This window comes from Salvelinus alpinus, chromosome 4 (assembly GCF_045679555.1).
Source record: "Salvelinus alpinus chromosome 4, SLU_Salpinus.1, whole genome shotgun sequence".
Classification (NCBI taxonomy): Eukaryota; Metazoa; Chordata; class Actinopteri; order Salmoniformes; family Salmonidae; genus Salvelinus; species Salvelinus alpinus.
This window is the reverse complement of record NC_092089.1, coordinates 13,935,221-13,955,899: the sequence shown is the minus strand read 5'-3', so window position 1 is coordinate 13,955,899 and position 20,679 is coordinate 13,935,221. Positions and strand designations below refer to the sequence as shown.

The window sequence follows — 20,679 nt, the reverse complement described above, 5'->3', positions numbered from 1 at the left end:
ACCATGGCACCGTCAGCCTGCTGCAATAACACAGACAAGTAGCCAACACACAGTACCTATTGGAAAGTTATGAATTAAGATGTTTAAGTTGTCAAATGCCCTGAAAGTGACTTACAGTTTGTGTGACTACGTTCAATACCCACCCATCTCATGGGAAACTGTTCAATACCCACCCATCTCATGTGAAACTGTTCAATACCCACCCATCTCATGTGAAACTGTTCAATAACACCCTGTCTTACCATGAGTCTGTGTGTTCCAGAGCACCCTGTCTTACCATGGGTCTGTGTGTTCCAGAGCACCCTGTCTTACCATGGGTCTGTGTGTTCCAGAGCACCCTGTCTTACCATGGGTCTGTGTGTTCCAGAGCACCCTGTCTTACCATGGGTCTGTGTGTTCCAGAGCACCCTGTCTTACCATGGGTCTGTGTGTTCCAGAGCACCCTGTCTTACCATGAGTCTGTGTGTTCCAGAGCACCCTGTCTTACCATGAGTCTGTGTGTTCCAGAGCACCCTGTCTTACCATGAGTCTGTGTTCCAGAGCACCCTGTCTTACCATGAGTCTGTGTGTTCCAGAGCACCCTGTCTTACCATGAGTCTGTGTGTTCCAGAGCACCCTGTCTTACCATGAGTCTGTGTGTTCCAGAGCACCCTGTCTTACCATGAGTCTGTGTGTTCCAGAGCACCCTGTCTTACCATGAGTCTGTGTGTTCCAGATGTACATTGCACTCATCTCTCTCCACTCTCTGGTGATGGTGGTCTTCCACTTCCTGTACTGCTTCGAAGATGATTGGACAAGTAAGTGCTTCTGACCTTTTTTTTAACCTGGCTGCTCATTGGTTTGATGTAGATCTCGTGATGACACAATGATCTTTCAATCAGCTCCTGTCAACCATAACAATGGTCTCTGGTTATTGAAGTATTTCAGATGAGGCCATACCCACCCATCTCATGGGAAACTGTTCAATACCCACACATCTCATGGGGAAACTGTTCAATACCTGCCCATATCATGGGAAACTGTTCAATACCCACCCATCTCATGGGGAAACTGTTCAATATCCACCCATCTCATGGCTAAACTGTTCAATACCCACCCATCTCATGGGGAAACTGTTCAATACCCACACATCTCATGGGGGAACTGTTCAATACCTGCCCATATCATGGGAAACTGTTCAATACCCACACATCTCATGGGGAAACTGTTCAATACCTGCCCATATCATGGGAAACTGTTCAATATCCACCCATCTCATGGGGAAACTGTTCAATACCCACCCATCTCATGGGGAAACTGTTCAATACCCACCCATCTCATGGGGAAACTGTTCAATACCCGCCCATCTCATGGCTAAACTGTTCAAGTTACTCTCCTAGTTAATCTTCCTCTAGCAAAGTCATAAAGGACAGGGCACTCCTTTTTAGTTTGACGTCCTGTACTTCCTGACACTCAGTATTCCTTTTGGTCACTGGCACGGCCGTTCTGTTGGGCACTGCGCCCCGCACGGCCGTTCTGTTGGGCACTGCTCCGTGCACGGCCGTTCTGTTGGGCACTGCTCCGTGCACGGCCGTTTATGTGAAGGTTGTTTATACCCAGAAGCTCAGAGAATATGGAGTCACCTGGTTTCCACATAGTGTATAGCTCTGCAGTGCTGCAGGACGTTGCTCAGTTAGTGTACGACTGTCTGTGTGTGATTAAACTCTGCATATTGTTCAATTTGAAAAGCCCCAGAAGTTTATTGGCACATTGACCCATGTCGCGTGCCGTAGTTTAAAAACTCTGTAGATGGTGCTAAAACAATGACGTCATAACTGAATCCCGACATCTTCACCTTTGCCATTATCCCAGTCATCTATCTGAAAACACTGTGATGTACAATATGCTTAGCATCCAGCTGCCTAGAACACATCAACCCTTCTAGAAATGTTGCTTCCACTGTGCTGTGAGTGTAAACGTGTTTCCCCCCTCCCCTCCCTCCTGAACTCCAACTCCCAGAGTGCAGTTCCTTCTCACCTCCTGCGACCGTCATCCTCCTCATCCTCCTGTGCTTTGAGGCCCTCCTCTTCCTCATCTTCACCTCTGTGATGTTCGGGACTCAGGTCCATTCCATCTGTACAGATGAGACGGTAAGTCGTAGACCGGCGTGTCCCTCCTCTCTTCTCCCCGTCACCTCCTCCTCTTCATCAGACCTGGATTAAATACATCATGGGAAGTCAAATGCTTTAGGTATGATTTATATAGATTGACTGATGTGCAGGGGGGGGGGGTTGCACTTTTGGGACTATTCCATTGGCGTTTCAGCTAGGCCTATTCCATTGTACGGACAAACTTCATAAAGTGCACCTCCCAAGTATTTGACCTATGTATTTAAGCCAAGTCTCCTCCCCACTGCTGTTGCTTTGGTGCTTATCTACTGTATGTATGACCTATGAACCTTAACCTCTCTACAGCAGCTTACCCATATAGAGGTGAATCCTAACTTCCACTTGAGTGGACATTTTCACTTAGTGTCCTGAAAATTGGATTTAAGTAGAAGTTAGTGTCTAAGAGGAGTGTAAAATAGAAGGCTCTGTTTGTAGTAGGATCACCTCTGTGTGGGTATTTATGAGTCCAGTCTTGTTTCTACAGTAACAGACATTTTATTATATAAAGGAAGTATTCAACATGAAATTCAGCTCAAGGCTTGTTGATATTCTGTTGATTACTGTCAGCAAGTAGGAAGGAACGTGTCCACGTATCTGTGTGAGAGGATCAGTTTCCTCTCTTGTACCATCATAAACCATGTAGTTAGTAGACTGTAGACCTCTCTGTGAGGAAGGACCAGTTTCCTCTCTTGTACTATCATAAACCATGTAGTTAGTAGACCTCTCTGTGTGTTCTATGGTAGACTGTAGACCTCTCTGTGTGTTCTATGGTAGACTGTAGACCTCTCTGTGTGTTCTATGGTAGACTGTAGACCTCTCTGTGGGTTCTATGGTAGACTGTAGACCTCTCTGTGGGTTCTATGGTAGACTGTAGACCTCTCTGTGGGTTCTATGGTAGACTGTAGACCTCTCTGTGGGTTCTATGGTAGACTGTAGACCTCTCTGTGGGTTCTATGGTAGACTGTAGACCTCTCTGTGGGTTCTATGGTAGACTGTAGACCTCTCTGTGGGTTCTATGGTAGACTGTAGACCTCTCTGTGGGTTCTATGGTAGACTGTAGACCTCTCTGTGGGTTCTATGGTAGACTGTAGACCTCTCTGTGGGTTCTATGGTAGACTGTAGACCTCTCTGTGGGTTCTATGGTAGACTGTAGACCTCTCTGTGGGTTCTATGGTAGACTGTAGACCTCTCTGTGGGTTCTATGGTAGACTGTAGACCTCTCTGTGGGTTCTATGGTAGACTGTAGACCTCTCTGTGGGTTCTATGGTAGACTGTAGACCTCTCTGTGGGTTCTATGGTAGACTGTAGACCTCTCTGTGGGTTCTATGGTAGACTGTAGACCTCTCTGTGGGTTCTATGGTAGACTGTAGACCTCTCTGTGGGTTCTATGGTAGACTGTAGACCTCTCTGTGGGTTCTATGGTAGACTGTAGACCTCTCTGTGTGGTCTATGGTAGACTGTAGACCTCTCTGTGTGGTCTATGGTAGACTGTAGACCTCTCTGTGTGGTCTATGGTAGACTGTAGACCTCTCTGTGTGTTCTATGGTAGACTGTAGACCTCTCTGTGGGTTCTATGGTAGACTGTAGACCTCTCTGTGGGTTCTATGGTAGACTGTAGACCTCTCTGTGGGTTCTATGGTAGACTGTAGACCTCTCTGTGGGTTCTATGGTAGACTGTAGACCTCTCTGTGGGTTCTATGGTAGACTGTAGACCTCTCTGTGGGTTCTATGGTAGACTGTAGACCTCTCTGTGGGTTCTATGGTAGACTGTAGACCTCTCTGTGTGGTCTATGGTAGACTGTAGACCTCTCTGTGTGTTCTATGGTAGACTGTAGACCTCTCTGTGGGTTCTATGGTAGACTGTAGACCTCTCTGTGGGTTCTATGGTAGACTGTAGACCTCTCTGTGGGTTCTATGGTAGACTGTAGACCTCTCTGTGGGTTCTATGGTAGACTGTAGACCTCTCTGTGGGTTCTATGCATGTCTGTACAATGTTTAGTGCTTTAAAACTCTAACTAAACTAACTCTGCTTTCTTGCTCTAACGTATTTTTGTCTGCAACTTCAGGCCTGATTGCGTAGTCGGGGCGTGGGTGGGCGTAGTCGGGGCGTGGGTGGGCGTAGTCGGGGCCCGGGTGGGCGTAGTCGGGGCCCGGGTGGGAGTAGTCGGGGCCCGGGTGGGCGTAGTCGGGGCCCGGGTGGGCGTAGTCGGGGCCCGGGTGGGCGTAGTCGGGGCCTGGTTGTATTCCTAGAAGTTGATATCTTTAGTATGGCTGTATTCTCTCTCATGGAGCCTCACAAGTGAAGAAGGATGTTTATTAGATATCAGTGTGTTGACATTTAGTCCATACAGTCCATTCAGAAAGTATTCAGACCCTTTGACTTTTTCCACATTTTGTTACGTTACAGCCGTATTCTAAAATTGATACAAAAAATGTAAAATCCCTCATAAATTAAAAAACAGATACCTAATTTACATAAGTATTCAGACCCTTCTATGAGACTCAAAATTGAGCTCAGGTGCATCCTGTTTCGTTTCCATTAATCCTTGAGATGTTTCTACAACTAGAAGTCCACCTGTGGTAAATTCAATTAATTGGACATGATTTGGAAAGGCACACACCTGTCAATATAAGGTCCCACAGTTGACGTCAGAGCAAAAACCAAGCCATGAGGTCGAAAGAATTGTCCGTAGAGCTCCGAGACAGGATTGTGTCGAGGCACAGATCTGGGGAAGGGAACCAAAACAAATTCTGCAGCATTGAAGGTCCCCAAGAATACAGTGGCCTCCATTCTTAAATGGAAGAAGTTTGGAACCACCAAGACACTTCCTAGAGCTGGCCGCCCGGCCAAACTGAGCAAGGTGACCAAGAACCCAATGGTCACTCTGACAGAGCCCCAGAGTTTGTCTGTGAAGATGTGAGAATCTTCCGGAAGGACAACCATCTCTGCAGCATTCCACCAGCTTGAGAGGATCTGCAGAGAAGAATGGGAGAATCTCCCCAAATACAGGTGTGCCAAGCTTGTAGCATCATACCCAAGAAGACTCGAGGCTGTAATCACTGCCAAAGGTGCTTCAACAAAGTACTGAGTAAAGGGTCTGAATACTTATGTAAATGTGATGTTTGAGTTTTTTGTTTTTTATATACATTTGCAACAGTTTCGAAACCTGTTTTTGCTTTGTCATTATGGGGTATTGTGATGTCATTATGGGGTATTGTGATGTCATTATGGGGTATTGTGATGTCATTATGGGGTATTGTGTGTAGATTGAGGATTTTAATTTGATTAATTTTAGAATGAGGCTGTAACATAACAAAATGTGGAAAAAGTCAAGGGGTCTGAATACTTTTCGAATGCACTGTACATTAGCCTTTGGTCATTTAGCCAGTACATTAGCCTATGGCCATTTAGTCAGTACATTAGCCTATGGTCATTTAGCCAGTACATTAGCCTATGGCCATTTAGTCAGTACATTAGCCTTTGGCCGTTTAGCCAGTACGTTAGCCTATGGCCATTTAGCCAGTACATTAGCCTATGGCCATTTAGCCAGTACATTAGCCTATGGTCATTTAGCCAGTACATTAGCCTATGGCCATTTAGCCAGTACATTAGCCTATGGCCGTTTAGCCAGTACATTAGCCTATGGCCATTTAGCCAGTACATTAGCCTATGGCCATTTAGCCAGTACATTAGCCTATGGCCATTTAGCCAGTACATTAGCCTATGGCCATTTAGCCAGTACATTAGCCTATGGCCATTTAGCCAGTACATTAGCCTATGGTCATTTAGCCAGTACATTAGCCTATGACCGTTTAGCCAGTACATTAGCCTATGGCCGTTTAGTCAGTACATTAGCCTATGGCCATTTAGCCAGTACATTAGCCTATGGCCATTTAGCCAGTACATTAGCCTATGGTCGTTTAGCCAGTACATTAGCCTATGGCCGTTTAGTCAATACATTAGCCTTTGGTCGTTTAGTCAGTACATTAGCCTATGGCCATTTAGCCAGTACGTTAGCCTATGGTCGTTTAGCCAGTACGTTAGCCTATGGTCGTTTAGCCAGTACGTTAGCCTATGGTCATTTAGCCAGTACGTTAGCCTATGGTCATTTAGCCAGTACATTAGCCTATGGCCATTTAGCCAGTACATTAGCCTATGGTCATTTAGCCAGTACGTTAGCCTTTGGTCATTTAGCCAGTACGTTAGCCTTTGGTCATTTAGCCAGTACGTTAGCCTTTGGCCATTTAGCCAGTACGTTAGCCTATGGCCATTTAGCCAGTACGTTAGCCTATGGCCATTTAGCCAGTACATTAGCCTATGGCCATTTAGCCAGTACGTTAGCCTATGGTCATTTAGCCAGTACGTTAGCCTATGGTCATTTAGCCAGTACGTTAGCCTATGGTCATTTAGCCAGTACGTTAGCCTATGGCCATTTAGCCAGTACGTTAGCCTATGGCCATTTAGCCAGTACGTTAGCCTATGGTCATTTAGCCAGTACGTTAGCCTATGGTCATTTAGCCAGTACGTTAGCCTATGGTCATTTAGCCAGTACGTTAGCCTATGGTCATTTAGCCAGTACGTTAGCCTATGGCCATTTAGCCAGTACGTTAGCCTATGGTCATTTAGCCAGTACGTTAGCCTATGGTCATTTAGCCAGTACGTTAGCCTATGGTCATTTAGCCAGTACGTTAGCCTATGGTCATTTAGCCAGTACGTTAGCCTATGGTCATTTAGCCAGTACGTTAGCCTATGGTCATTTAGCCAGTACGTTAGCCTATGGTCATTTAGCCAGTACGTTAGCCTATGGTCATTTAGCCAGTACGTTAGCCTATGGTCGTTTAGCCAGTACGTTAGCCTATGGTCATTTAGCCAGTACGTTAGCCTATGGTCATTTAGCCAGTACGTTAGCCTATGGTCATTTAGCCAGTACGTTAGCCTATGGTCGTTTAGCCAGTACGTTAGCCTATGGTCGTTTAGCCAGTACGTTAGCCTATGGTCGTTTAGCCAGTACGTTAGCCTATGGTCGTTTAGCCAGTACGTTAGCCTATGGTCATTTAGCCAGTACGTTAGCCTATGGTCATTTAGCCAGTACGTTAGCCTATGGTCATTTAGCCAGTACGTTAGCCTATGGTCATTTAGCCAGTACGTTAGCCTATGGTCGTTTAGCCAGTACATTAGCCTATGGTCATTTAGCCAGTACATTAGCCTATGGTCATTTAGCCAGTACATTAGCCTATGGTCATTTAGCCAGTACATTAGCCTATGGCCGTTTAGCCAGTACATTAGCCTATGGCCATTTAGCCAGTACATTAGCCTATGGCCATTTAGCCAGTACATTAGCCTTTGGCCGTTTAGCCAGTACATTAGCCTATGGCCGTTTAGCCAGTACATTAGCCTATGGCCATTTAGCCAGTACATTAGCCTATGGCCATTTAGCCAGTACATTAGCCTATGGCCATTTAGCCAGTACATTAGCCTATGGTCATTTAGCCAGTACATTAGCCTATGACCGTTTAGCCAGTACATTAGCCTATGGCCATTTAGTCAGTACATTAGCCTATGGCCATTTAGTCAGTACATTAGCCTATGGCCATTTAGCCAGTACATTAGCCTATGGCCATTTAGCCAGTACATTAGCCTATGGTCGTTTAGCCAGTACATTAGCCTATGGCCGTTTAGTCAGTACATTAGCCTATGGCCATTTAGCCAGTACATTAGCCTATGACCATTTAGCCAGTACATTAGCCTATGGCCGTTTAGCCAGTACATTAGCCTATGACCGTTTAGCCAGTACATTAGCCTATGACCGTTTAGCCAGTACATTAGCCTATGACCATTTAGCCAGTACATTAGCCTATGACCATTTAGCCAGTACATTAGCCTATGACCATTTAGCCAGTACATTAGCCTATGACCATTTAGCCAGTACATTAGCCTATGACCGTTTAGTCAGTACATTAGCCTATGGTCGTTTAGCCAGTACATTAGCCTATGGTCATTTAGCCAGTACATTAGCCTTTGGTCGTTTAGTCATAACTTAAGCCACTTTGTAACTTTAGATTTGAAAGAGTGGTTTTAAATCAAACGGAAAAAAAGCAAAGGGGCTCTTGTGATTCGTCAGTTAGGGAGGAAGTAGTTTGATTGGTTCACAGTACACTGAAGTGTGGTTGTCTCTCGTCTTTCCAGGGCATAGAACAGTTGAAAAAGGAGGAGAAACGATGGGGTAAAAAAACGAAGTGGATGAACACCAAGGCGGTATTTGGACACCCCTTCTCCATATTCTGGTTTCTCCCGTTGACCCAACCGGGGAAGGCCCACGGGAAAGCTGAATCCTACCAGTATGTGGTCTGAGCTTAGCCACCCGGGGGGGGGAAACAGACTCTGAGACAGAGGTGTGTTAACACCGCTCTGTTCCAACCACCCCATCTCTCACCCTGACTCCCCAACACTCCTTGACAATGCTGAACGTGATTGTAATCCCTCCTAACTCTGAACAATTTAATCATTAATGCTTTCTATATTGCCACGTTGTTTTTTTTATGTTGCTTGGGAACAAAAGGCAAGTGGAGTTGCAGAGAAAAAGATCAATTGTAAAACTTTTCAACCGTGTCTGTTTTAACCCTTATGTTGATTTGTTCTGGTTTTCTGAATCACTTTTCCCTCTGTCCCCCCCCTCTGTCTCTCTCCTCCCCCCTCTGTGTCTCTTCTCCTCCCCCCCTCTCTGTCTCTCTCCTCCCCCCTCTGTCCCCCCTCTCTGTGTGTCTCTTCTCCCCCCCCCCCTCTCTGTCTCTCTCCTCCCCCATCTGTCCCCGTCCCCCCTCTCTGTCTCTCTCCTCCCCCCTCTGTTCCCCCTCTCTGTGTGTCTCTTCTCCCCCCTCTGTCTCTCTCCGAGTGCCAGTTTGTTGGTGCTATCATGTCAAGTCAGGAGTTGGCATAATAGCACAAACCGATTTGGCACTCGGGCTACCTTCCGTCCTCCTGTCAGTCAAAACTAAACCCCTCCCTCCTTGTGATTCTTCTCTGATACACACCTCACCCAGCACAGGGGAACATGGTCTTTTCACTAGGCCTGTACAGTTGACCGTTTTGAGAGGCTTTTAAAGCCAGGTGGAAGTATAGTGTGTTGAGGGATCAGTAGGTTAGTCCTTTTACTTTGTTAAACACTCATATTTTCTTGTGTTTTAAAGAAAGTTAAAGTTCCAGTCTACATGCTGCTCATTTCAAGTTGGTCCTTCTTTTAGGAACAATAAAACATGGAGGTGTTTCAGAATATTTGTGTAAAAGTTGGTGGTAACTCAGTTGATCTTGCTCTCTCATTTCTATGTGTGCCAAGTTCTGTATATAAAAGTCACTTTTTTTATTTTTTTATTATGTAAGTTTCTCCAGAATTTACGTTTTTATGTTGGAATTAAAACTTTAATTTTGAGTTATTCAGGAGATGTGTAAACCAGAGGTCGTGATTCACAAAACGAACTTAACAAGTTCAAATATATTTGCAAAGTAAAATAAAAAGGGAGTATTACTAAATACTAAAATATTAACCAACGAAACTGATTATACAGTAGTAGTTTTACTCCAATATCAATATCAAAATATATCAAGCTGGCTACAAATCATGACAAATATGCACTTTTCCTGAGATCTATCTATCAGTGGAGTTTATAAATGTTACTTTTTCTCATGTGATCTTTTCTATGCTTGAAAACAAACTTAATTGGGCCAGTTTCCCAGACAGACAGATAAAGTTTAGTCCTAGAATTAATCATCTCTTTCAACCTCTCTTGATAATGCTTTTGAGTGGTGGACTAGGTGTAGTCTGTGTCTGGGGGAAACCGGTCCGTTATGTCGTTGTTCAACATTGGGATTGTTCTTCACCTGTATCTTTTACCTTCTGTTGTGTTCTGTTTAGTTTGAATGGATGGTTGTTGAGGAGGACTGTCACCTAACTGAGGCTGCATCCCCAAATGGCACCCTATTCCCTATATAGCACACTACTTTCTATGGGTCCTGGTCAAAAGTAGTGCACTACTTTTATATGGGTCTTGGTCAAAAGTAGTGCGCTACTTTATATGGGCCCTGGTCAAAAGTAGTGCGCTACTTTATATGGGCCCTGGTCAAAAGTAGTGCGCTACTTTTATATGGGTCCTGGTCAAAAGTAGTGCGCTACTTTCTATGGGCCCTGGTCAAAAGTAGTGCGCTACTTTTATATGGGCCCTGGTCAAAAGTAGTGCACTACTTTATATGGGCCCTGGTCAAAAGTAGTGCGCTACTTTTATATGGGCCCTGGTCAAAAGTAGTGCACTACTTTATATGGGCCCTGGTCAAAAGTAGTGCGCTACTTTCTATGGGCCCTGGTCAAAAGTAGTGCGCTACTTTTATATGGGCCCTGGTCAAAAGTAGTGCGCTACTTTCTATGGGCCCTGGTCAAGAGTAGTGCGCTACTTTCTATGGGCCCTGGTCAAAAGTAGTGCACTACTTTCTATGGGTCCTGGTCAAAAGTAGTGCACTATAGAGGGGAACAGAGTGCCGTTTGGGAAGCAGCCTGACTGCTGCTGTGAGTGTCTTGCCTGTGAGCAAGCTGGACCTAACGGTTATTTTCTTTCCACTGACATTTTTCAACACTTTTTGCACGGAGAGAATAAATATTTCCCATTTGGTTAATAAGCTGTTTTTTTTCCTTCTATGTCATATATATCCATATTAATTCTCTTTTCTCCAAGAAACTGTTTTATATCGTGTCATCTTGCAATGGGTGTCTTTGTATGCATGCCCCCTATATCTGTCCTTACTCTGCGTTGGCTTTGGTTAACTGGGAAGCTGATGTGTCTCCTACCATTTTTCTACTGAAGCTTTTAACTGTGTCTCTCTGAGGCCGTCCGACTGGCTGCTTTCTGAATGCTATGGGGCGGAGGTAAGCCCCGGACGCTGTGGGGCGGAGGTAAGCCCCGGACGCTGTGGGGCGGAGGTAAGCCCCGGACGCTGTGGGGCGGAGGTAAGCCCCGGACGCTGTGGGGCGGAGGTAAGCCCCGGACGCTGTGGGACGGAGGTAAGCCCCGGACGCTGTGGGACGGAGGTAAGCCCCGGACGCTGTGGGACGGAGGTAAGCCCCGGACGCTGTGGGACGGAGGTAAGCCCCGGACGCTGTGGGACGGAGGTAAGCCCCGGACGCTGTGGGGCGGAGGTAAGCCCCGGACGCTGTGGGGCGGAGGTAAGCCCCGGACGCTGTGGGACGGAGGTAAGCCGCGACCGCTGTGGGACGGAGGTAAGCCGCGACCGCTGTGGGACGGAGGTAAGCCGCGACCGCTGTGGGACGGAGGTAAGCCGCGACCGCTGTGGGACGGAGGTAAGCCCCGACCGCTGTGGGACGGAGGTAAGCCGCGACCGCTGTGGGACGGAGGTCCTACTGCACACACTTAAACCCAACGTTACTGTGGAGTGAATGAGTTTTTTCCTAAACAACAACAAAGCATGATGCATGTATTTCTGAACGTTTCTTATTGTCTCCTGATTGGGTTTTATAGGTTGATGTTTAAGACCTGGGATGTATGGACGTCTTCATTGACAGAATTAGTCTGCAGACTGCTCACTGTGTTGTCGTGTGCCAACAACTTCAACAACACATAGAACAAGACAACACAGTCGGTGTCCGTGCCTTGTCAGAAATAATATGGGCCGGTTTCCACACCCATGACTTGTCCATTTGAGCGTGCATGTTAGTCCAAGAGGAGACTTCATCTGGGTTCAGGAAACCAGCCACTTCAGTCACATTTTTCACTGGATCTCCCATTGAAACCAATGCATGACTAAGGAACATTTTACTAAATTAATGAAATGTTTTAATTCAGTTTCCTCTGTCTACAGCTCACTGTGTTCTCTCTGTGTCTCTCTCTGTCTCTGTGTCTGTCTCTCTCTCTCCGTCTCTGTCTCTCTCCGTCTTTGTCTGTCTGTCTCTCTCTCTGTCTGTGTCTCTGTTCCAGGGCATTGAGCGTCTGAAGGGGGAGAAGGCCAGGTGGGAGAAGACTTCCTGCTGGGAGGCAATGAAGTCAGCGTTTGGAGGGCCCTTCTCTCCATCCTGGCTCAGTCCCTTCTCTGACCTCCGCTGTACGAGGGATCCCAATGACCACGTGGTGCTGCCGCAGGGGGAGATCATCGAGGACGACGTCATAGAGATACCGCTGGTCTAGTGTCATAAGACTCCCATAGAACTAGAATGAATAGAATGGGCGGTGAACCTCACACCCTGGCAGGTTTGACTGGTGAACTCCCGGGTACACTTGCTATGGAAGCCTGGTATTGTGATTCATTATGGCATCGTTGACATAATAATTAGGAGGGTGTGTACATTTGTCCTATTTCAGACATGTACCAGTGTGTTTTATACACGTGTGAATTGGACATGTTTAGTTTTCTGCATATCCCAACTCCCTGAGGGGGGGGGGGGGGGGGGTCTGGACTAGGCTTCTATAGAGAGACGCCAGTTCTATTCATTCTATTTCTATACAGACTCCACTGATCTAGTGCGGTGTCCTTCCTACAGTGCTACTGCTGCTTGGACCAAAGCTATTAAAAGGGATCCTGCACCAAATGTCCTTTTTAGAATGAGCCACAACATGTCCAGGTCTTATACCCCCTGGTGATGTGAACGAGGTACAAGTCCCAACGAAGACGAGTTGGATTGACCCAAACGGGCTCCTTCAGTAGTCCAGAGCATCTCCTGCATACACAGCTCTACATGGTTCAGTTGTATTACGGGAAGACCTCCTAGAAAACGACCTGTGGACTATGCAGAATCTAGATGGTCCGTGGCCTGTCCTCTAATCTTACTTCACCAAGTGCCTTTTTTATAAACTGTCAAGTTGAGAATTTTAATGTTACTGGCCTTGGTCTGTAAAGTATGCAAATGAGGTGGTAACAGTTAATGGCCTTGTACTGTAAAGTATGCAAATGAGGTGGTAACAGTTTTAACTATTTTTTTTCTATCTGTATTATGTCAGAGAATTACATTACCTTTTAAGTGTGTTAATTAAAAGGGCCTTATCTAAACAATTCATTCTTTTCATCTGGAAAATGTAAAGAGAACACTTTTATTGAATGGGGGTTAGGTGATAGTTGGGGGGGGGGGGGGGGCTAGGTGATGGTGGATGGTTTCTACTGTACTTTCTACGATGGTTACTAGGGAGGACTTCTACAGTCAAATGAATGCTCCATATCATGGGACCACAATTGTTTACTTTTAACATTTAAATAAAAGGGAAGTTGTCGTTGATATCGTACTTTATCCATGTATTGATTGGTTCTCATATTAGTTTGACTACAGAATAAAAAACATGTCAGAGATTACGTGACAAGATATTTCATATGAAGGTTTATTTACAAAACTCTAATTTCAATAAATTGATATGCATTTAGTATTTCAGGTCATTACAATATTGTCAATAAAATATACATATCAACAGTAGTATTTAAAATTCTTTGTTTGCATAATAATGTGTAGTGTTGAAAAGCCTGATCATGTTTGTGTATGGAGTGCAGACCTTGGTCATATCGTACATTAGAATCCATGTAAAGTCAGGCGTAACATGTTAGAATCCGTGTACAGTCAGGCGTAACATGTTAGAATCCGTGTACAGTCAGGCGTAACATGTTAGAATCCGTGTACAGTCAGGCGTAACATGTTAGAATCCATGTACAGTCAGGTGTAACATGTTAGAATCCATGTACAGTCAGGTGTAACATGTTAGAATCCATGTACAGTCAGGTGTAACATGTTAGAATCCATGTACAGTCAGATGTAACATGTTAGAATCCATGTAAAGTCAGGCGTAACATGTTAGAATCCGTGTACAGTCAGGCGTAACATGTTAGAATCCGTGTACAGTCAGGCGTAACATGTTAGAATCCGTGTACAGTCAGGCGTAACATGTTAGAATCCGTGTACAGTCAGGTGTAACATGTTAGAATCCGTGTACAGTCAGGTGTAACATGTTAGAATCCATGTACAGTCAGATGTAACATGTTAGAATCCGTGTACAGTCAGATGTAACATGTTAGAATCCGTGTACAGTCAGGTGTAACATGTTAGAATCCGTGTACAGTCAGGCGTAACATGTTGGAATCCGTGTACAGTCAGGCGTAACATGTTGGAATCCGTGTACAGTCAGGCGTAACATGTTGGAATCCGTGTACAGTCAGGTGTAACATGTTAGAATCCGTGTACAGTCAGATGTAACATGTTAGAATCCGTGTACAGTCAGGCGTAACATGTTAGAATCCGTGTACAGTCAGGCGTAACATGTTAGAATCCGTGTACAGTCAGGCGTAACATGTTAGAATCCGTGTACAGTCAGGTGTAACATGTTAGAATCCGTGTACAGTCAGGTGTAACATGTTAGAATCCGTGTACAGTCAGATGTAACATGTTAGAATCCGTGTACAGTCAGATGTAACATGTTAGAATCCGTGTACAGTCAGGTGTAACATGTTAGAATCCATGTACAGTCAGGTGTAACATGTTAGAATCCGTGTACAGTCAGGTGTAACATGTTAGAATCCTTACAGTCAGTTGTAACATCAAAGCCCTTTTGTGGTAATAGAACACGGTTCTGGTGAAATCCAGATTTATTTGAGCCAGAAAGCGTTTGTTTAACGGCGAGGCGGTCCAGTGGGGTGATTGACGCAGTGGAATTGTTATTCCACTTCTTATTCCACATGTGGACAGTCCTTCACTCTTCCTTCTTGGCCTCTGCTGGTTGGGAAGTTGATCCGTGCAGCACCAGTAAACCTGAGAGCGTTAGAGAGATGCCCACCCACCACAGTGCTGCGTGGGTCTCGCCAAAGAGCAGCTTCCCAAGGAATGCCTAAACACAGTACAGACTATGGAAGTGGGATTGGCAACATAAATAGCCTATAATACCTGTATTCACAGATGTCATTGCTCCAATAACGTTGTTCCACTATGGTCTTATGGTCAATGTTCTATAGTGCCAAAGGCCTACTGTACTGTGTTTATATCAATTGGATAGCTGAGATCTGGGGTCGTATTGATAAAGCGTCTCAGAGTCGCAGTGCCTATCTAGGATCAGGTCCTCCTGACTTAATCATTACGATCTAAAAGGTGAAATTCATCCTCTGGTCAACACTCCTACTCAGACATTTTATGAATACAATTGATCCTCTGGTCAACACTCCTACTCAGACATTTTATGAATACAATTGATCCTCTGGTCAACACTCCTACTCAGACATTTTATGAATACAATTGATCCTCTGGTCAACACTCCTACTCAGACATTTTATGAATACATGCCGTGATGGATATCAACCAGTTGCTCTACTCACAGAGGAAACAAAGTTGGATGCGGTGGTGGTGACCGTGGCCCGAGCGGAGGAGGAGGAGTGTCTCAGAGCCTTGGAGAAGAAGGTCCACATCACAGCATTACTGGTGAACAGCAGTCCTCCACACAGCAACCGCAGAGGGATGTGGAGCTGAAACAACACATCACAGCATTACTCCACACAGCAACCGCAGAGGGATGTGGAGCTGAAACAACACATCACAGCATTACAAGTGAACAGCAGCTGCAGAGGGATGTGGAGCTGGAATACAATAGGACTTGTTAGTGGTCTCTGGTAGAATGGTATCTCTCACACACACAATGGTATCTCTCACACACACATTCTTTCTCTCAGTCTCCCTCTGACACATACACACTTTGAAAATTATACATCCATATAGATACTCTCACCCATTCGCAGGGTGATGTTTCCTCCTGAATAATCCTGTAGTCCCCATCCTGAAACCAGGTTTTCAGCCCTGTTTCACACATCCCTTTGAGGTAGTCTGAGCCCAGAGATAGCTTGGCTGACGAGGAGGCGACGGCTCCAAGAAAGCCCGCTAATAATGCATAAAACGCACCTGAAATCATGTTTATTTAGCATCTAAACTAGACTTTACTGTCACATATTTGACTACTTCCTTGTCTAAAAGGCTTCACTCGGTTCAACCAATCAGACTCACCTCTGGGATCATATGACCTTCAGCGGGCGCAGGGTGATGACGATTTAATGTTACGCTAAACACGACGGGCTAAACACAACCTGAAATTACCTTGTTTCCTTCATTTGTTCTAACTCTCAAAATGGCTAAGATGAATAAGGGTCCGAAAGCGAACGTATCGTGGGTGAAACCAGCAGAACCGTCATTTTTAAAGAAATTCAAGAAAGATGTTGGCTTTAAGGAAGGACCCACCATTGATACCAAGGTATTTCGCTAATGTGCTACGTTAGCTAGCCTATGTAAAATGAACTAACGTTAACCTTAGGTGGGCTACAGTATATACGTGACTGTATGGCAAGCCCGCTGGAGCGCTATCTAAGGTTTTAGTTCGAGTCCTGCGCTAACACCTTGATTCAGCTAGTCAAGTAACGTTATTAGCTAGCTCTACAGGAGAGTTGACCACCCTCAAATTATTGGGTTTTCTCTCACATAATTCAATTCCTTGACCACTATAGATATTTAATTGACACGAACGGCTATTTTTTGCAGCTATGTGTACCTTTTAACATGGAAAGGGCGGCTGGTATGATGTCAATATGGTGATATTCAACCTTGTCACTGTTCCCGCAGCGTTTAGAGATGCCAGCCTTGGAGGATGACAGTGGCAGTGATCGTGAAGATGAGCTGCCTCAAGTTGTCATTCTCAAAAAGGGAGATTTAAGCGCTGAAGAAGTGTTACAGATAAAAGAGGTAAAGGATGGTATAGAAAAAGGTAAATAAATCATATATAATATCCTAAACTATCAAATTAACTTGGTGTTAATTGGAGTGTGTCTCTGTACTGTGTATCTGTACTGTGTATACAGGGTCTGTACTGTGTGTCTGTTGGTACTGTGTGTGTCTGTACTGTGTATACAGGGTCTGTACTGTGTCTACTGTGTATACAGGGTCTGTACTGTGTGTCTCTGTACTGTGTGTCTGTCTGTACTGTGTCTACTGTGTATACAGGGTCTGTACTGTGTGTCTCTGTACTGTGTATACAGGGTCTGTACTGTGTATACAGGGTCTGTACTGTGTCTACTGTGTGTATACAGGGTCTGTACTGTGTGTCTGTCTGTACTGTGTGTCTCTGTACTGTGTGTCTGTACTGTGTATACAGGGTCTGTACTGTGTGTCTCTGTACTGTGTGTCTGTACTGTGTCTACTGTGTGTATACAGGGTCTGTACTGTGTGTCTCTGTACTGTCTGTCTGTACTGTGTATACAGGGTCTGTACTGTGTCTACTGTGTGTATACAGGGTCTGTACTGTGTGTCTGTCTGTACTGTGTGTCTGTCTGTACTGTGTGTCTGTCTGTACTGTGTGTCTGTTGGTACTGTGTGTCTGTACTGTGTATACAGGGTCTGTACTGTGTGTCTGTCTGTACTGTGTCTACTGTGTGTATACAGGGTCTGTACTGTGTGTATACAGGGTCTGTGTGTGTACTTAATCTGCCTCTTCTCCTTGCTGCCTACAGAAGACAAGCCTCCTGCGGACGGCAAGATCCTGTTCAAGAAGCCCACGAAGCGCTCCTCCGACAAGTTCCAGGGCATCACCGCCAGCTCTAACAAGAAGAAGAAGAGTGAAGGAAAGAGTGAAGGAGGAGATGAAGAGAAAAAGGAGGAGAAGTCTGAAAAGAAGGTGAAAAACAAGAGTCTTCTCTCTTTCGGAGAGGATGAGGATGAGGACTAGAGGTTAATTCACCGCAGGGATTTCAGACTAGAACAATCAACCGCTCATCAGACTAGAGCAATCAACCGCGCATGGATTATGGAACTGATCTACTGCGGTTGTTGGTTTTTTACTATGGGCGAAAAGACCCAACATAGAATAGCTCATACATCGTAGTTTGTCCCACTAGACTAAGATCCTTAGACATTACGGGTCATCCCCTCTTCTGGAGGTGGAATCTGGACATGTATCTGAAACAAACCCCTTCACATTCACGATCAAAGATCTTTAGATACATAAGATGCATGCTGTTATTCTTTGTCGACTGTAAGACATGTCTCTGCTGTAGTGACTCACTGTGGGCCTATTATCCATCCATTACAACTGTAGTCGTCCGTCCTTCAGTGGACCCTCTGGACTTGTTCCTACAGCCAACACAGGGTCTGGATCTGAGATTTAATCAAGGTAACCCGTGTGACAACAGCTACTAAAAGGGGAAGAAATGAGCTGGTGGTTTTGGTCCCAAAAAATATAGTCTGGAGAGTTGATGTGATACTTTCCTACTTCTAGAGTCAATCATTCATTGGATGTAGAAATGTGTTTTAGCTTCGACAACGGAGCTTCAAAAGATGTCTAAGTTAAACACTTCATTGTTTTTATGCCAAGTGTTGGATTTTTCTGTGATTGTGTTTTTTTTTTTAGTTGAATAAGTTTGAAATGTAACTATTAAAATACATTAAGGCCTTATGATAGCATTATACTATAGTATGTTCTGTAGAATGCAGGTCTGTCAGTAGGTCATGTTGCAAAAATGTCTCTCATTAGCAAATACCTTTTTACAGTTTTCACAATATGCAGAGAAAGGTCCGTGAAAACAGAGAGATACATTTTTATTATCCATGGAAAATAGTGTTACTTTTACATTTTAAACCTTACGAGAACATGTGGCCCTTCAAATCCCAGAGGACTGATTTAGTTACCAGGGTGATAAATCACAGAGGACCGATTTAGTTACCAGGGTGATAAATCACAGAGGACCGATTTAGTTGCCAGGGTGATAAATCACAGAGGACCGATTTAGTTACCAGGATGATAAATCCCAGAGGACTGATTTAGTTACCAGGATGATAAATCCCAGAAGACTGATTTAGTTACCAGGATGATAACCTTCGTACGCCACACCCCCATAACCTTCGTACGCCACACCCCCATAACCTTCGTACGCCACACCCCCATAACCTTCGTACGCCACACCCCCATAACCTTCGTACACCACACCCCCATAACCTTCGTACGCCACACCCCCATAACCTTCGTACGCCACACCCCCATAACCTTCGTACGCCACACCCCCATAACCTTCGTAAACCACACCCCCATAACCTTCGTATGCCACACCCCCATAACCTTCGTACGCCACACCCCCATAACCTTCGTAAACCACACCCCCATAACCTTCGTATGCCACACCCCCATAACCTTCGTACGCCACACCCCCATAACCTTTGGCTGTAACGTGTTGGTCTGTCTAATCCTCTACTGAATGCTGATCATTCATAAGTAGACTGACTACATACTGTATGTGTATCCACAGTAGACTGACTACATACTGTATGTGTATCCACAGTAGACTGACTACATACTGTATGTGTATCCACAGTAGACTGACTACATACTGTATGTGTATCCACAGTAGACTGACTACATACTGTATGTGTATCCACAGTAGACTGACTACATACTGTATGTGTATCCACAGTAGACTGACTACATACTGTATGTGTATCCACAGTAGACTGACTACATACTGTATGTGTATCCCCTTCTAAAGTAGTGGAACACGCATTCAGATCCAAATAGGCCTAGTCCCCTCTGGTAACCTAGTCCCCTCTGGTAACCTGGTAACCTAGTCCCCTCTGGTAACCTGGTCCCCTCTGGTAACCTGGTCCCCTCTGGTAACCTGGTCCCCTCTGGTAACCTGGTCCCCCCTGGTAACCTAGTCCCCCCTGGTAACCTAGTCCCCTCTGGTAACCTAGTCCCCTCTGGTAACCTAGTCCCCTCTGGTAACCTAGTCCCCTCTGGTAACCTAGTCCCCTCTGGTCCCCTGGTAACCTAGTCCCCTGGTAACCTAGTCCCCTCTGGTAACCTAGTCCCCTCTGGTAACCTGGTAACCTAGTCCCCTCTGGTAACCTGGTAACCTAGTCCCCTCTGGTAACCTAGTCCCCTCTGGTAACCTGGTAACCTAGTCCCCTCTGGTAACCTAGTCCCCTCTGGTAACCTGGTAACCTAGTCCCCTCTGGTAACCTAGTCCCCTCTGGTAACCTGGTAACCTAGTCCCCTGGTAACCTAGTCCCCTCTGGTAACCTGGTAACCTAGTCCCCTGGTAACCTAGTCCCCTCTGGTAACCTAGTCCCCTCTGGTAACCTAGTCCCCTCTGGTAACCTAGTCCCCTCTGGTAACCTAGTCCCCTCTGGTAACCTGGAAACCTGGTAACCTGGAAACCTAGTCCCCTCTGGTAACCTGGTAACCTAGTCCCCTGGTAACCTGGAAACCTAGTCCCCTCTGGTAACCTGGTAACCTAGTCCCCTGGAAACCTAGTCCCCTGGTAACCTGGTAACCTAGTCCCCTCTGGTAACCTGGTCCCCTGGTAACCTGGAAACCTAGTCCCCTCTGGTAACCTGGTTACATAGTCCCCTCTGGTAACCTAGTCCCCTCTGGTAACCTGGAAACCTAGTCCCCTGGTAACCTAGTCCCCTCTGGTATCCTGGAAACCTAGTCCCCTCTGGTAACCTAGTCCCCTCTGGTAACCTGGAAACCTAGTCCCCTG

General features: G+C 45.5%; 4 protein-coding genes across 11 annotated transcripts in view; 2 read left to right on the top strand and 2 right to left on the bottom strand.

Moving 5' to 3' along the window:
• The window catches only part of LOC139572879 (palmitoyltransferase ZDHHC3-A-like), a 255,214-nt gene that overhangs the window by 38,831 nt on the left and 195,704 nt on the right, over window positions 1–20,679 (top strand). For 6 of the 8 annotated variants that reach the window (XM_071395721.1, XM_071395717.1, XM_071395718.1 and 3 more), the window contains 3 exons: window positions 716–797; window positions 1,999–2,129; window positions 12,126–13,606. In XM_071395721.1, coding sequence (XP_071251822.1) covers window positions 716–797; window positions 1,999–2,129; window positions 12,126–12,332 — 420 coding nt within the window. In that variant the 3' untranslated portion in view covers window positions 12,333–13,606. Of the gene's footprint in view, window positions 1–715; window positions 798–1,998; window positions 2,130–8,334; window positions 10,813–12,125; window positions 13,607–20,679 lie in introns of those variants that run through there. The other 2 variants (XR_011674509.1, XM_071395723.1) reach the window with 2 other exon arrangements.
• Window positions 1–20,679, bottom strand: part of LOC139572876 (lysophosphatidylcholine acyltransferase 1) — a 280,718-nt gene that overhangs the window by 103,257 nt on the left and 156,782 nt on the right. The window lies entirely within an intron of this gene.
• LOC139572884 (transmembrane protein 42-like) lies at window positions 13,491–16,073 on the bottom strand. Its single transcript, XM_071395728.1, has 3 exons — window positions 15,894–16,073; window positions 15,487–15,633; window positions 13,491–15,005 (listed from the first exon to the last, which is right to left on the bottom strand). The coding sequence occupies exons 1-3, from the start codon at window positions 16,071–16,073 to the stop codon at window positions 14,871–14,873; spliced, it is 462 nt and encodes a 153-aa protein (XP_071251829.1). The 3' UTR covers window positions 13,491–14,870.
• LOC139572882 (uncharacterized protein KIAA1143 homolog) lies at window positions 16,275–18,599 on the top strand. The gene is made up of 3 exons (XM_071395726.1): window positions 16,275–16,409; window positions 16,775–16,916; window positions 17,659–18,599. Exons 1-3 carry the CDS (start codon window positions 16,287–16,289, stop codon window positions 17,871–17,873), a joined length of 480 nt encoding a protein of 159 aa, XP_071251827.1. The 5' UTR covers window positions 16,275–16,286; the 3' UTR covers window positions 17,874–18,599.